This window comes from Aythya ferina (genome assembly GCF_964211825.1).
Source record: "Aythya ferina genome assembly, chromosome: 2".
NCBI classification, from domain to species: Eukaryota; Metazoa; Chordata; class Aves; order Anseriformes; family Anatidae; genus Aythya; species Aythya ferina.
In genome coordinates, this window is record NC_140297.1 from 30,932,597 (window position 1) to 30,950,890 (window position 18,294).

Sequence of the window (18,294 nt, forward strand, 5' to 3'; positions counted from 1 at the left end):
TAGTTTTTAAGAGACTGATGAGCTACCTGGGGAATGCATGCTCATTCTTAAAAGATTACAAAATCTAGCACAATCTGCATAGATCATCTGAATACAGGAATATAAGTTATAAAATGCATCATTTTGTATTTATCAATTTAAAAAAAAAATGCACTGACTTCACAGCTCTCTGTATTGAGTTGTAAATTAGTGAAGTTTTTAGACCATGATTCTCAATCAGTAAAACTGCTGTTGACTTGTTTGAGCCATTTCTGTGACTAGCCTTTTGTTATGGACCAGAGAGAGGCAAAACTTTGGATTTGGAAAACAGTGACAGGAAGAGATGGGATGGGAAGTGGGTAAACCAAGAATAAACACCAACTTTCCTCTACCAACTTTTCAGAATTTAGAGAAGAATGTTAATATTAAAACCAGAATCTCTATTTCACAGAATATTGTACATCTTTGGAGTCCAGGTGTTGTCACAAAGCTGAAGGAATATGCAGTGTGTTGCTCTGTGTCTCAGTTCAGATCTCAGTATTTTTTAAGCTTTTTTACCTTTCAAACTGAGCAAACACAGACTCTTACCATAAAGTAGTGAGGAAGGAAAATTGGAAAATTGTAAATGAAATGCTTCTTAGAGGATTCAGATTCTTTCTTTTTTTTTTTTTTTTTTTTCCTCTGCTAGAAACTAGGTGTAGTGATTGCATACAGATCTGTATTTACTTCAGTGCTACATTACTGTAACTGAAATTAGAATCTGGACTGAGATATTTGGTCTGTAGTTCTGAACTAGTAGGTGTGCAAATAGGGTGTAAAATGTTGATATCTGTCATATCCAATAGTTCTGCTCCAGTGAAGCAAATTCCTACATTAATTCCCTCCACAGACATCTTGTGGTGCTGACATTATCCTACTAAAAATGTCTTGGACCTTATGCCAACTGGCATTAGAGAAGCTAACATTTTGTTTTCCCAGATGAAGAGGGGAGCACTCACTACATTATTTTCCTTGGCTATTTTGGGCAACAATTCTCTGAATTGTTCCATTGCTCATGTAAGTAATTGACCTAGTTTTGTTTTTCTGAATCACACCTATGTGAGATACCAAAGCTACTGCAACAGAGTGAAAGCAACACCAAATTTTATCAATTTCTTCATTTAAATAAGAAACAAAATGTGAAAGTGGCATCCTAATTTCAAACACTCTTAATATTGGTTCATACATTTCAATTTTGCTTATGTATGTCATAGTTGAAATAGATATGAGCTATGAAGAGTTTTGGTAAATCCGATTCATTAAATTCAGAAGAACAATTCGATTTATCTCAGATATATCACTAAGCCTTCACCTGATCTTTGTAACTCACAAACACACACACAAAATAATCTGTAATTTCCTTAAAAACAAGAATGCCATATTGTCTTGAGCATCGCAACCTCACTTGTAAAATGAAATATCATGTTTTATGCCAGATTAGGACTTGTACATGAACTGGAGAAGATCAAGGTGGCAACTGAGGTGATTTTTTTTTTTTCATTGTCATCCTTTCTTTTAATTCAAGATAGTTATAATACACAAGCATGATTTTATTGATGATACTCTGGTTAGTTTGCCATTGCTCTGTTGATATATGAAAAATAATGTTTAAAATATATCACATAATATTTATTGTTAACAAAAATTACACAAGTATTTCATACAAGTAATTAATGCAATCATATTTGGCTTTCCCAAATATTTTGACTTTTAAAAAGAGGTCTACAACATAGATTTCTTTCAATATAGAAGAAACTAAAAAACTGGAGTGAAATCCAGTATCCTGATTAAAATTCTGTTTGTGTAACTGCAGTAATAAAAGCGGTAAGAAAATTATAGTTGTGCCTAGATTCATCATTATTCATGTCCACTTCTTCTCTTCTTCTGTTGTCATTCTCTGAATTGTTAAACAGCTGTAAATTTTCACCTCAGAGAGAGCAGCACAGCAGTGATAGGGAAAAAGTAGAGACAATGGGTTTTTATGGGTTGTGTAAAGCTGCTTATAATTTTCAGCATGATTAAGAAGCTGAATTAAATGTCTAGATGATACCATAACCTTTACACATCAAAATTTGTGAAAAAACTACTTCCACCTTGGCCCTCAGAACTCTGTCAGACTCATCAAAACATTCCCAAAGGACTGTTCAATGTGCAAAATTTTTGTTATACTGGTGGTGCTTGGAAGGTGCTTGTATGTCTTTGTTAGGAGACAATAGTCTCCAGATAGAATGGAAAGAAATCTCAGTATATCTCAATATCTGCATAGTATGTTGAGATAATAATCTCAATAGTATATTGAATGCTGTTTTCACAAAGTCATTCAAAAGACCAGTGTAGGATGGACTCAACCATAAACTCATAATAAACTCATGGCTTCATCCTCATTTAATCCATTATGTGGACAGGTATTGAATGGATTTTAGCCATTAACATGTTAAAATGGAGGAGAAATTTCAGTGTAGTTTTCAGCTTTGTTTTCCCTTTATTTATTTTTTTCCCTAACCAAAATGTGTTTAGTTAAGCCTCTGTTCTACAAATTTGGTGAAGAATTTATTCTAATGTGTAAATTCTGGGATTCTGATGGTATGCAACATGGGCCAAGTAGAGATCTATTTATTTATTTAGTTAGTTAGTTAGTTATTTTCCTCCTTTGGTTTGTTGTTTAATGAAATGTCATTGGTATATTTCAATAAATGTATTTGTACGAAATCTGCTTTTAGTTTCAGGAGATCCTAACTCCAGCTTCATCAGTCTTATCTTCGTGCTATTGCTGGATCTTTAATTCTTCTTTTGTTAGTCTCTTAAGAGTCTGTATAACTTTTAACAGGAATCTGGCTGAGCCAAAAAGGAAATCATCTCAATAATGCTGCATGCCAGTGCTTTGTGTACATCTCATTATCACAATATGCTAAGTCAGTCAGAGGCTATGCATGATATTGAAAACACAAGAGGAAGTCCTTATGAAAGTAAAACTGTTCTTCGTAGTAGAAGACTGGTAGTTCAAAATCCTCCAGATGTCTGAGGGTTGATCAAAAATACTACAGCACTAGATATGCAGTTACTTATGGGACTGCTCTTTATCTCAATGTAATATTGATTTATTCTAAATATTTTATCAAAAGTTCTGCATAAAATTGGGGAAAAAGTGGGATTGGGATTACTTTCATCACTGTTAGAGCAAACAATTCAAAGCCTTACTGTCAAAAAGAGTACATATACTTGTGTTTTCCTCATCTTCATTTTTTAAACTGCTAACACCGTCATTCATTCTGAACACGCAGATTAGAAAGAGTAAAAATACCATTTATTCAAAAGACCTTCTGAAAACTTCATAGAAAAAGAGGAAGCCTTGCATTTATACTCGTAATCCCTTACCTCCTAACAACACTCATCTGCTGGAGAGAGAGAAGTGTTATAACATCTGGTTCAGTGTGGTAAGTTTTCATCTTCTGTTGGGAGGGCTGATGTCATGTAAGGAAGTCAGGGGAGCAGACTAACTATTGTAAATGAGAGGCAGCAGCGGTACTTATCCTGGGAGCTGGGACTTGTGGATCAGTTGAATGACTGCCTGCAGCCCCCATGTGTTGATTCTGGCCCATTAACCATCCTATTAGTCTTCAAAAATCTTTAAAGTGTGAGTATTTGGGAGAGTGAATATAGGTGAGAATTTGCGGGTGTCATTCACATAGTACAGTCATCTTCCCCTGTATTTTCAAAAAACAGTTCTCTCGGTCTATTAAAAAACAGAAGGAAACTTTCTACCACCATTTACCCTGTCTGAAATTTCTGAGAGTATCAGGCTTTTTAATATTTTTCAAGACTGCAGTATAGGAACTGTTAAGGAACAGAAAATAAACTTATAAGAATCAGAAGAATATTTGTTTTGGAAAATTTATATGCTTCATTCAACCCACATCCTTTAAGTTTTTGAGTGTCACCACAATATATACTGCTGCATGAGTCATCTCAGTCCTGTATCAACCAACATTTCAATTCTCTGCAATATTCTATTCTTTTGGGAAAGAACAGAGCATGACAACTGGGCAATTTTAGGCAATTCAAAGGTTATACTATGCTTGACACCTGACTTCACTTTAGTAACACCTGCCTGAAGAATAATTAGCAGGCCACTTTTAAAGAAAGAACTTCCATACAGCACAGATGGCATTTTTCATACCAGACAGGCAACGATGTATGTTGGAAGTAAGCCAAACTGTCTGCAAAAACTGTGAGAAATTCAAGACAGACATCTGAGTGAAAGGAAAGTTTTACCTTCCTCAACACCCCTACACACACACCCCCCTCCAACATTCAAGAACATCTGTTCAAACCTACCTCCGTATAATGTGCTTTATTTTTCTTATCTACTAATGCTACAAATTATAGCAGAAGGAAAGCAGCATGGCAAGTTTCTTCTATATTGGTTATGAAACCGATGATTTAATAACATAATGTGATGACTTGCCAGCTATAGAAATCCAGCATTATATGACTCTTGTCAGAATCAAGAACAAAATTTTCTTAACTGGCTAGTAATATGGGGTCCTCAACTCACATTTCCATAAAGTGGTCCTAATTTCCAATGTGTACTCAAAACTTCATTGAAATCCGGATACTGTGTGTCATAACGGAGGCACAAAGTCAACAGTCACTTTGGAAATTATTGGCTAATGTCTTAATCCTGGACTGCCCACTGATTTGTATGAACTTTTGTGTATACTTTGGGTTAAATCCAAATTCCTGTGAAATCCATCGTAATCTTTCCATTGCCATCTATAGGCTTTAGATGAGGTCCTTTGCTTTATTGGAAGAGTTTTTACTTCTTTCTTGCAAAAATATTCTATATAAAAAGAATCCCGAGAACTCTTCATAATATTCAGTCTTCAGAATCAAATACCTTATACTAGTCTTAGAAAAGTAACAAATCTATGCTGCATTTATTATCAGTTATAAATTTAAAACCTGTGAATTTCTCTGCAATTCCAAATAGGTATATGCATGAGAATCATAGAAATACATATTCAAAATTATTTACAATAGGTCTTAATTACATTTTTTTTCTCTCCTGTTAGTTTTTACTCTCTTAAATGCATTTCTGTGATGGTTGCATAAAAATTTTCTAAGGTCACTTTTCAAGACAATTTTTTAATTTGAGAAAATGCCCATTTCAGTATTTTTTCAGCTGTGCATGTGACTTTCTTGCCAAATAATGCAGTAAGCATTCAGAATAAGCATATTTCTAAAAAAACTTCAGTCCATAAGCAAAAATAAGTAGCATATACAATGTCTCTATATTCAATATAGTGATACTACAGATAAGAATATGTCTCTAAATACTAAACCGCTTTCATTGATATTGGCAATGTTTGTTGCTTCATATGGTTTTGCAGTTGAGATAGGTCAAACACGCACACTCTTACAACATGAAAGATATAATATTTTCATGTGATTATAAGACAAGAAAATTCCTAATGAAATCAGTTGTTGTGAAGTTTACTTGATGGATGGGTGTATCTGAAATTTGTTGCTCATGAATGTAAAATAACTTTTTCCAAGGTTCCTCATAATGGATGTTAAATTTGCAAAATCTATAAACACAATACAAACAGCAGAAAGTATTTATGGTCACATTTTGTCTCTCTCTTGAGTGTAGACTAAAAATTACATTTTGTTAGACATCACAACTTAATATTTAAATTCAAGTACATAACCTTAATAGATTTAAACTTAGTAGGTAAAAAATGTGTATAGTAATGATATTTCTGCACAAAAAAAAAAAAAACATACAAAACCATTTATAGAAAGAACAGGGGTGTGCTTTACTTCAGGCAACAAGTCTTCTGAACAGAACTAATTCTGTCTTTATTATTATTTAATGTCCTGGATCATGTTTTTCTATCTTATTTCAACTATATTTTTCATGTGTGGTTTGAAGAACTGCGTATTTGCTCTTTTGTGTGAATTGTCTGTCAACAAAAGGATTCATGGTCTCAGGAGTCATCACAGAAATCCGTCAAGGACCAAATAAGCCAGGCAAAAAAAGAGAGAGACAGAGACAGACAGAGAGAGAAGAATTATGAAGTTCTCAGAGCACAATTTGTAGGACACTGAAACTAATCCCAAAAGGCTTGTTGAGACATAAGGTGACCAGTACAAATCATTTAAGTCTCTTATAATTTTCCCAGTAAAAATATTTTGAAATTTACCCTTCTTCTGTAGACAGACTCCTTGGAGACGCTCTCTTTGGAGAGTCTGTCTACAGAAAAGCACTGAAAACTAAAGGAACTATTATTACTTCCAACTATGACTATTATTTAATGAGTTCTTCATTTCCAACACTTCGCAGGGTCTTCTATAGTTGTTGATACTAACCAAGTTTAATGCCCAGATGATTTTTTTCCAACTGAATGGAAGCAATGTTTCATTAGATTTCCACAGATAGGACTAGTGACAGTTCAGATGCCAGGAAAACGACAATGTCTAACATGCATTGGACATGTCTTGCATGCAAAGTTTGGGCAGAAATAACGAATAACTGTGAATTCAGAAACTTCTAATACATTTGGAGTTTGTACAGATGACTGCGATAATGCATATAATGTGTCTGTGATAATATGTCAGATTATACCGTATGGAGGCCCTGACTAACTGCCAGAGGCCTTAAATTACATTGAAATTGACTCCTATACCGAAGCTTTCAGCTGTAACGTACATAAAAATCTATGGGTTTTAAATAAAAATTGATAGAAATACATAAAAGCAAATGAGCTCTAGTAAATTCTTATTAATCTGAGGCAATCATGTTCATCAGCCCTATGCCACCAGTTATTACAGGCTATCAGGTACATTATCTTTTTTGAGTCAATATAAACATCAGTTTGTGTACAGAATTCTTCCTTTCAATCCAAAAATGTTGCATAATAATATTAAATTACAGTACACCATTGATTAAATATTAATCTTTCAAATTTCTCGAGTCTTGCAGCTGATCCTAAATACTGCATGTAAGCTATTAAATACAAGTGACATAGACTTGAATACAAGAGACATAAACTGACTAAAGCCAGAAAATTCTAAGCGAAGGCTTAAGATGACTTTTTGTCCCTACCTTATATAACTGTTTCCTCATAGCTATTAAGAGTGCATGTCCTAACCTTGTTTCTTTCTTTATTTGTATAAATAATATTATTGCAACAGTCAGAGTCTTCATTTAAGAAAGCCAGATAAATAAACTACCTTGAAATGTGGTCTGTGGTGGAAGGACATAAGTATAGATTCACTCTTTAAGCTTTTGACTATTTTGGATCTGATGAAAATAAATAAATAAATAAATAAAGGTTTAGGAAAAGTATTTAATGAAAAAGTATTTAATTAAAATTTAATTAAGTATTTAACGGAAATCCCAAACTACTTCCATTATGTGATTAAATAAATCATACTAGCTCACAATGGTGTTATTTTAACCACACCTCTTGAAGAGCTATTGCCAAAATAAACCTGAGAACAATGAAGCCATAGTAAACAATAAGACAAAATGAAAAGTCAACAGACATAAAGGAAGAGAAGGAAACCCTACAAATACTGTATAGACTTGTATCTCCAAGGCGGGAGAAAAAAAAAAAAAAAAAAAAAAAAAGAATTCCAATCATCTAACATGTTGAAAATTAAACTGTTAAACATTACTCTCTTTTTGCAGTCAGATTTTCTGTGTTTGTATATAGTCTATCTCTGGCTTGGTGATATGCTGACAATAAAACATCAAAGAGCAGTGGGCTCCGGTAGACAAAATAATGAAGTTCATGAAGGATAAGACACAAATGTGATTAGCCACTCTGTACTATCAGAAACATGTATATTATCAGGAATATATATATATATATCTGTATTATCAGAAAAATATATAAATATATATCTATATCTATGTTATCAGGAAAAGATATAAAACAAATTAGGTTTCATACCACTTAGTTCTGCCACCAAGTGCCTGCACAACCTTGGGGAAATCACAATCTTAGTGTTTGACTGTGTCCATCTGTTAAATGGTATACTCTTAGCCATACTGTATGACTAGATTGGTAGAAGAACCCTCAGTTAGTCCGTAGGCAGACAAAAAACATTAAATATAAAACAAAACTTCAAGTTTTGTCTTTATCCATAATTTTTCTCAACAATAAAATTATGCTAAAATTTTGATACAAAATCATATGTTGCAACATCTGGTTGATCCCAGAGGCTTCCATAAGCTAGTTTTTGAGTAATTGGAGTGTTCAGAACAAGCCCGATCATCTGCACTGATGAGTCCTGAGCAGACCTGCTACCCACAAACCAGTGTTAAAGAGCAGAGGGTTCATTGCTGCTCTGTGTGGCTTGAACATGAGCTAGCTGAAATCTGGAAGAAGCATGTCTGGACTTCTGTGAGGCTGTGCTTGTAAGTAAATTCCTCCAAAACCATGGTAGAAAGCTCACTGTGCTTAGATTTTATAGCTTCAAGCTCTGTCAGTGTGCAATCTCTACACCATATTGCACTTTGCAATGGTGTGCCCACAAAACAGTTGTTTAAAGCCACAGTTGTTTTAAAGCCACTTTAAATAATCTACATCCAGTTAGCGCCTTACAGCCACATTCAAAGTCTTAACTGCTTTTAGAACATGGAACATGATCAGTTTTGTTAGTCTCCTTTTCCCCCCACTCCCTCCACCCCAAAATATAATGTCACATAATATTAGTGTTCTGTTTGAGATTTATCTAAAAAAAAATCTAATCAAAAATTCTCCTCACACTTTAAATTCATTTGCATATTTCTTTCCCTTCTCTTAGTTTTTTAAATCCTAACATATTCATCTAATCTAAGAAAATGGGGGGAAAAAAAAAATCCATACTTCTCAAATGGAAAAACTTCTTCCTGGTAATGAGATTATTATATTTCATGTTTGCCCTCATCACACATATTGGCTGCCTACCCATTGTGAGTATCCTGATCAAATCATGATGCCACTCACACCTTAGGCTAGGAAGACATTTTAGGTAATGTAAATAAAGCACGTCCATTTGTTCTGTGAAACGTCACCTCAAACTTGCCCAAACACTTTTCAAGTTCAGTCTTAAACTGCATATGAAAGACAACTGCAATTGATTCTGTAAGCCTGAAAAGGTACTTTTGGCAACTACAGTATATGAAAGCTAATAATATTCTTTTACCTCTTTACTAGCTAAATGAGTCACATAGAATTTGACTAAGTCTCTGTTGTCAAAATGGGTAGTATTTCAAAATTCAAGATGATTTTTTTTAACTTTTTGTTATATATATATATTTTTTTTTCATTTTGAAATTTAGCCATGTTTCACTTAGCAGTGAGAAAAACTAGTCAAGAATAAAAACTTTTAGTGTGGATCACTTTTTTTTTTTTTTCAACTTTGATAATCACCAGCACCACTCAAAAAAACTTTCCCATCCAGCCATCAAATTAAAAATACCAAATATTCACAAGCAATTGGCTTATTTCTCTATCCTGCTCACATTCTAAGCAATTTTGTATGAGAAAGACATTTGAAAAAGAACGGAAAAACAAAAGCAAAATTCTGTAACTGCTGGATTCAATAAAATGCTCTGAAGTCTTTAAAGAAATGAATTACCCATTGCTTGGATATTTTAAACTAAAATGATCATGACAACAGCTAATGTGCAAGAAAGATCAAGCCTACAGTAGAAAGGATTTGGAGAACAGACTCAGAGCTCCTGATCATGTTTAACTTTTATGATGTCCTATTGCTCCTCATTGCAGATCTTCAGTGAATGCTCACAATGACATGCACATTTCTTTCTTGCTCTTTCAACCTGCTCCTTCTACCACACAACCCAGTCCAATTCACCTCCTACTTTTAGTGTGTTTTTTTTGTTTTGTTTTGTTTTGTTTTATTTCAAACAACTTTACTAAACAAAGGTGTGATAATGTAAGTATGTAAGTTTCCTTATATTTATTCCTTTTTAATCAATTTCAACAAGATCCAACAAGTTAACCCTTTACATTTGTTTTAGATCTGGAAAAATATTTGAACAGAGTCTTATTGGTTTTGGCTGAAGATGTCATTAACTGCATAGATGCCTTTTTCCTGCTAAATGAAAGAGTTTTGCAAATGGATCATGGTGGAAGGTTTATACAAGATTAAAAACTTAAATTTGGAAATGTAACTTTGTGTTGTCCACAGATGAAACTCCAAAAGACCCAAGAAAGGCAGAACTCTGTAGGACTTTTGCAAAAACTGTTTTAAGTTTCCTATGAAATCATTGTAGAGAGTCAAGAATTATTTAAAAAGGATTATTTATTAAACATTTTTCTTTACAAAGTACAATCAATGGTTTGCATTAAATTTTGGGTTTTGGTGTTTGCCTGTATGTACACAAAAGCTTATAACAGAAAATATGTCTTGATTTAACATGTGGGACACAATGCTGAGTTACTTTCATATTTTGATTCCTACCAACATGAGCAGTTGATAATAACTTTCAGCTTATTTGCTTTTTTTTTTTTTTTTTTTTTTTTTTTTTTTTTTAACTGAAGATGAAGCAACAACATTTCTGCAGTGTCAGTACTTATCAATGTACTCAGTGATGACAAAGTAGAAATGAACAATCTTTTAGGGGTGTTCCACTGAGCATGAGTGGAACTTAAAAATTTTCTGGCAGGTTACTGGACTATTCTTATGATCCTAAAAGTCATTTTTGCAGTTATAAGATAAGAAGAATTGAGGAGCTAGGTAAGTTTAATAATACCCTATTAGCAGCAGTTGATAGTAAATGCAACATAACGTTTGTTTTGTCTGTCATACAAGGACGTGTACTAGCAGACACTATTGTATTGTTCTCTACTTGAACAAAAGTATCTGCATATGTTGTATGTCTTTGGAGAAACAAAACAAAAATAAAGAGACAAAAAGCCATTTATTGTCATGAGTGACTATTGCCATCAGCTAACATGAATGCATTGCTAAAATTAGTGAAGACAGGAAAATGCTGTAAGGTAAATATATACAGAGTTAAAATACATTTCTTATCCACTAGATAGTGATTTTGTGGCACTGTGGTTTTCAGAATATAACGTCTGTTGAGAGCAATGTAATTTTCAGTGCAAGCTAAAGCAAAAATACCTGCCCGCTGTCATGAACATGACAAACAAATCTGGAATGTTCAAAGTTCTTCTTCCACTTCTCCATACGTGAGGCACCTTTAAGACACGGCACTTACTGTAAACCATCTAAAAATTAAGAAAAGCAGACACAATAAGCCTGAATCTTCCATAACAACTCTAAAAATCACTGCCAGAGTCACTTGCATACGTAAACGATGCCTGTGTAAGGCTTGCCAGCAAAGCATCTTTCCTGAGAACGGAGCTGGGACACTCTCTGTATATCATAAGTGTGCATGCTCAGAGCTGTGATCGCTGTCGTGGCTGTCGTCGTTCGCTAGTGAGTCCCCTGTGTGCTGGAGACCAGCTGCCCCAATGCCAGAGAGCTCGGAGGGGAGCAGTGTGCCCTTTTTCACATTCACCAGTTCCTTTTCCCGGGCTGCTGCCCCTTGCTGGCCCCCTTTTACCCGCTTCCACTTCATCCGTCTGTTCTGGAACCAAACTTTTACCTTTGTGGAAGAAAAACAAAACAAGAAAATAGAAATGGGGTCACTGGTTGATAATGATCTTCCTAGATATAGTACAACACTGTCTGTTCGGTAAAAAACACAGCAAGAGCTCCTTGACGAGTGAAAGATCAAGTTTGGGATGTGATGTGAGTGCTAGGGATGTGAGGGTAATGACCACAGTGGATGGAAAAGGCTGCAGGACCAGCTGCAATATGCATCACTGCTGTTTTGCACTCCACAGAAAGACCTCAGAACCCTTTAGAAAACATTGGAGAGTTAACACGCTCTTGAAGAATGCATTAATTCTGCAGGTAGAGATGTGGAATAAATTCAGATGAGATTGGAAAAGAAATTATGAAAGATTAAAAATATATCTGCACATTTGAAGTCATATCATTTAACCCTGAGATTTTACTCCAGCTGAAACTCATTTGCCCTCCTCTCCTTCTCTGTATAGAAATATATGGGAAAATAATAATAATAATAAAAATTTGCACAGTTCCAAAGTACCAAAAGTACCAGCACTGCAAACCACAAGGACTTTTTGTCAATAGCCAAAAGAAAAAGAAAAAAAAAAAAAAAAGGATGTGCATAGCATCTGTCAAATATATTAGACCATATTAGATCAGACTAGATGCTGATTTCAAATCAGCTTAAAATGCTGTCACTGAAAGCACTATTTGTGAATGAGAAGAAAGTTGGGGGTTGATCCATTTAGAATTAATGTTAAAAAAAATAATGCATGTATGTCTGCAGCTCTTAAAAGGAAGGTTCCACAATAAAAAATAAACAATATCTGCAACTTTTCCCTTGGAAGGAAAGCAAGTAAGCTTGCAGTGTCGGTGTATCCTCTGCTGTGTATAGCAGAATGTGTTTCAGAGTTTTAAAAGAAACAGCAAGGATCAGTCACAGCAGGACATATTGTACAACATGAGTAATAGAGCCACAAAAATGCTGTTTTGCTGAATCTGTCTTATACATCCCGGAAACATCCCAGTGTTTAACCTTTAACATCACTTTGAATTTTACATTAAAACTTTATTACAATTGAATTGATAGTTGACTTCACTATTTATATGTACACATGTGGAAAGGAAGAGAGGTGATAGATAGATAGACTATATTTATTTATAGTCTATGTTCCTGTTAAAGCCAATGCAAGCTGTTAAAGCCAATCACTTGGGAACAGAGCAAAATGATTCCAGGTTAGTTAAGAGCCTTAATGCCTATCACATCATTTCCGTTAGTCATCTCAGTAGTACCAAAGCATCTGGTTTGTACAGTGAAATGAGTGTAAAGGGGAAGGTATTTGGTACTGGCTGCTGTGATGTTGGCAATTTTGGGTCTCTTGGGTCACATATCAGAGATGTCTGTTGAAACTGTTTTCAAAAGGGTGCAACATTAGTACAGAATTGGCAGCTCTCTGGGGGAATTTAAGATGTCAATTTGTTTATTTATTTATTAAGACAATGAAGTTTCTCTCGTAAAAGCCAAAACTACACTGTTGCAAGAAAAGGTAGTAAATGCAACTGCAGGCACAATGCAAACACAAAAAATCAATAGACTTTGAATTCAGCCTGGTACCACAGAATACTATCACTCTTCTTCTGACAAAAGGGCCTATAAACTTGTGTTCAATAAAAAGAAATTACAGGGTTGGAGAGATGTTTTAAAGATTTAAGCAATTCTCAGAATGTTTTTATGTCCTTAAACAAAAACAAAATGATGATACATACAAGGAATGTATCATTAAAAACAAACAAACAAACAAACAAAAACTTTCAATGCATAACCTGAATTCCACCCATTTTAACTTTAACTGCAATATCCACTATAAATAAGAGAGACCTGGGCATGCCACCATCCATATGCGTCTATTTCTTTTTTGGCTACTTAAGAAACTGAAGCTTATAATTTTAATAAATTATTTTTTTTTTCCTGTTATATATATATATATTTATAATGTGGACCACTTTACAAAATTGCAGCACAGAGAAGTCTCTCTCCTTCAACATTAAAATCAGGAGAACTGAGTGGCACCAGCTTCCAGGCAATGAGACAGGCAGGGGAGTACCTCTTATCACCTACCTAACTGGTGAAAAATTAAAAAAAAAAAAAAAAAAAAAAAGGCTTTAATTCTTTTTTGTTGTTAGTGACTTCAAATAATTTGCAACTGATTTACTTAAAGAATATCAAACAAACAAACAAAAAATCATTAATTGATATGCCAAAGATTATTTTCAAAGGATAGAAATTAATTATATTTAAGTTTCCTATTAATAATGTTGTGAGTTTATTTTTATGTAACTGAAGGGAATACTTTAGGTATTCTTTATATATATATATATTCCTTATGTCCTCCATTTTAAAATACTGAAATCCACTTTTGACCAGATCCAAAGTACATTAATGTCAGTGGGAGTTTTCCCATTGAGTTCAATGAACTCTAGATGAGGCCCTTAATGCCCAAGTGTTAATAATATGAGACAAGTCCTTCACTTGTTATTTCCTCTGAAGATCGAATTCAGATATAGGAATTCTGAACTTCCTTTGGAGCTGAAGAGTCAATTATGGTGGGTAGAGTAGTTACTGATATGTGATCCATCTATATTTTTGTAATGGAAAGGAAGTGAAGCAAATTGTGTGAATGAAGTGATAATTTATTTGAAGTAATGGAAAACTGTGTTTTTCAATTGCCCAGATCATTTGAAACTTACAGGTGTTGCACAAAACATGCATCAGAACAAAAAATCCTCAGAAAGAAAGGTTGTTGGGGGAGGGAGAAGGAAGAGAGAGAGAGAAAGAGAGGAGTGTTTGTGGGGAGAATGTGAATGAAAGAAAAATAATGAAATTCATATATGAGTGAGAAAGGAAAAGACTGGATAATGAAGTGAACTTCAAAAATTCTTGAACACTTTTTTCAGTGAAAAAAATAGTTTGTCCCATTTACAACTTTTGAGAAAAAAAAAAAAAAGTCCTTTTAAAGCAACTTATATATCTACTGTGACAAACATCACACTGTAGGAGCTGTTTTATTCTGTTTTAGTTAGCTCCAGCAGGAGCCCAAGGTGTCAGGATCTGATTGCCTATTATTTATTAAAATGCACTCCCTCTTCTCTACCCTCTTAGCACAGCTTAACTGTATAGAGCAAGCATATGTATAGATGTATACATGGAAAACAAAGGAAGTGAAGGGAAATGAATAAAGATGATGGTAGCATTAACAGCTGTTTCTAAATCAGCACTTATGAGCCAGTCTATTGAGCACATCTGCTTACTGGCACGAAAACACAGCTTTTTTTCCCTTAGTCAACAAGTTGTTTAGCATCTGCATCTCCACATCTGATGATTAGACTGTTATTTAAGATACAAGTAAAATTTCACATTATGGGTCTCCTGATGAACAAAAGAAATGTTTTTGCTGTGAACAATTTTTTTAAGGAATTTTTTAAGGTCTGAAGGAATCATGGTCCAAGATTCAAAAGAAGAGATCTGATATTGTTGATGTCTACATTACTAAAATTATCAATATATACTTAGGATATACAGGTCTTTAGTAGGCTTAAGAGCCACACTATATGCTGTCTTGCCCATGTACCTTCAATATAACTTCATGACATGGATGGACATCAGTATATCAATTTGGTTCCAAATGAGCATATCACCTCAAATTCTGATTTAATACTCCTTCTTTAGTGGAGCCCTTTAGTCACATTAAAATTAAGAATAGTTACCGTGCTCTTTAGAATATTTCCTCTTGATGTGGGATTTTAGCATTCTACACTTATAGAGAAAAGCTAAACAGATATTTTCTACCATTAAAGGTTATTTCTTAATAAAGACATTCTTGTCTGACAAATGAAAGAATGACTGAATTCAAACAACATAACTACCACAGTTGCAATATGTTTTCTTTTTTTCTTTCAATAAATATAAATTGCTCTTTCAAAATGCTCTTTTCTAAAATCTTATCTAAAATTAAGTTTTCTATTCCAGATTTTAGTGGTGTGAGTCCCAAACAGGATTAAAATTTAAGGCATTGATACCTCATAAACCTGAAAAATTAGAAACAAGAGGACTGCACCACTCAAGACTGTTATTTTGCTATAAGGGTTACATATTTCTAAGCATGAGCCTTTGAAGTCAGTATTACAAATTCCATCTGTTTTATTACACTTAAATGATGTTTCAAGAGGACCAAATCACTAAATCTTTTAAGTGTCCTGCCCCATGTCAGCCATTGTCCTTTTTCTTTTATTGTTATTTTTTTAATCTACCAATTGACTTTCTTCTAATACAGGTAAACATAACAAAAAATAATTCTGATTTTTAATAAATGAAAAGTTTACTTCTGAACTTCCTTTGGCTTTGAAAATGTTCCTTTTATTTTTAGATAGTACATTTATGCTGCCAAGTTTTAAAGAAAGTAAAATTCCTGAACTTTACAGAAATCACTGGTGCTATACAGCTGAAAATTACCTTCTTCATACATAGAGAGACAGCATTTTCATAACAATTTACTCAATACACTTATAAAATCAAGTAGGAATAGAAAAAAAAAAAAGGCAAGATTCTTTTCCCTATTTAGTCTATGAATAAAAAGAAGAGCATCACAGAATGACACAACAGTTTGAGTTTGAAGGGATACCTTCCACTAGATCAGTTGCAATTACCAAATCTATTCATTTAAAATTATTTTAAAAATTTAAGTTATTCATTTAAAATATTTCTAGAAACAGTAGCAAGAGTTATCAGTTTAATAACTAAAGATAACGTAAGATTTTAAATAGTTTGATACATGGGAGAGTAAGTTAAGGTAGTTAGTCTTAACAATTTTAAATATATTTTAAGTCTTAAAAAACTTAAATATATTCTAAGTTTCAAACCAGTTTAAATATATGTCTGAGTATTAAATGTCTTCTTATTTATTATAAAATAGTACAAAATATATAAATCGGAGAAAATTAACCTTTCTAAATTACTGAGTGGCACCAGAACCTTATGATTAAAATTGATTTAGTCACCTTCTCACTGCTACGTGTTATGTTACAGGACTTTGCACTGAATGCACACAAGTGCTTTGCAGCAGCTGCTGAGAAAAAGGGGGGTTTTGGCAGGTGCACAAAGGACAGCTGGAACTTTTGGCACCCAGGAAGGTGTAGGAGGGAGTTCTGGTTTTTTGTTACATAGAAGTCAGTTGAGGTTTGGGTACTGCTTAGGTGATACATTCTCCTTTTTACCTCCCACATTTAGACAGGGATGGAATAGACATTATATTTCAGAGGACAGCAGTGATGAAAGTATTTCATTCTATTTTCAGAAGTCTTTGACATCACTCAGTTTATTTTCCTCAATTCCATTCAAAGTAGTGTCGGCTTCTCTACCATTGATCTTCAAAATTCATTTCATGATCAGAGCTAACAGCTAACCTTCTTTATCAAAAAGGAAGGCACTACATTTCAGGGTTTTAAGGTTCTTTTAAGGTTCTACTGACTTGTTTTGCATAATCTAAGGGAGTATTTTTGACAAAATTAGTCTCTCTGCTTTATCCAGAGTCAAAGAGGCAATCTGTGGGGCTACTCCCTGTGCCTTATTCTCCTAAAACATGTCTTTTGGGGGTCTACTATTCCAATTCTTTGGAATATATATATATCTATTCCAATTCTTTGAATATACATTTAAATCTACAAAAGAAACACATGGTAGAAATCTAATTTGTGGGGAACATCATCTTGAGCTAAAGTTTGCCTTTTCTTTGCATAGACACTCGCATGAATTACTCAGATGAGTAAAATGCAGAGCATTTTATTTCATGAGATAAAAAAAAATCTAACTTTCATTATTCTGCACCCATCTTGCACAAGTAAACTGAGTGTGAAAGTTAAAAGGCAGTGTGTAATCAAGACTGGCTTTTAGCTGAGTATGCTGATGTTTTTCTCTGCTACCACTTTAGGATGAAGAAAGTCAAATGAAAAGTAAAGTTAAGAAGCTGACTCAGCACAAAACAATCTACTAGCCCATGACAGTTCTTTGCGACTTTCTGACTTTGGAAACCATCTCCCTGCCCAAGAGAGAAGCAGCCTCACTTGTATTTGTTTAAACACAGTTCATTACTTGAATTCTGGAGGTTGTTTGTTTGTTTGTTTGTTTGTTTTTTCTTTCCAAAACAACCCAATCCTGAGTCTTTTGATGATAAACTAAACCAAAATCAACAACCAGATTTAAAGCTATTAAACCTCAAGAAGCTGCAACAATTTCAGCAGGACATCCCTGAGGGGAAGGAACTAGTGAAACTAGAAAGAGATTCTACAGTTTTTCAATTTCCTGCATTAAAAATAAATAAATAAATAAATAAATAAATAAATAAATAAATAAAACAAATAAAAGCAACAAACCAAAACCAAAAAAAAAACCCTCCTGACTTCTTTTTCTTTTTCTTTCTTTTTTTTTTTTTTTTTGAAGTGACCATAAATGACAAACCTATCTCCATCTTGAATGGGTGAAAAAACAAGCTACATCTTCCTTAGACTTGTGTTTAAGAAAAGGTTGGCTTAGGGGACAGAAGTCTTACTTTGTAAAAATACCCAGATGAGCTGCTGATATTTCTGTCTATATCACATAGATATATTTTTTGGCAGAAACAG

The 18,294-nt window shown here is 33.8% G+C and overlaps 1 protein-coding gene across 1 annotated transcript in view; it reads right to left on the reverse strand.

Annotated features, from left to right (window-relative positions):
- Positions 1 to 10,938: 10,938 nt before the first annotated feature.
- Positions 10,939 to 18,294, reverse strand: part of MEOX2 (mesenchyme homeobox 2) — a 55,744-nt gene continuing 48,388 nt past the window's right edge. Inside the window, exon 3 of the mRNA XM_084510975.1 lies at positions 10,939 to 11,650. Coding sequence (XP_084367101.1) covers positions 11,426 to 11,650 — 225 coding nt within the window. The 3' untranslated portion in view covers positions 10,939 to 11,425. The remainder of the gene's footprint in view (positions 11,651 to 18,294) is intronic.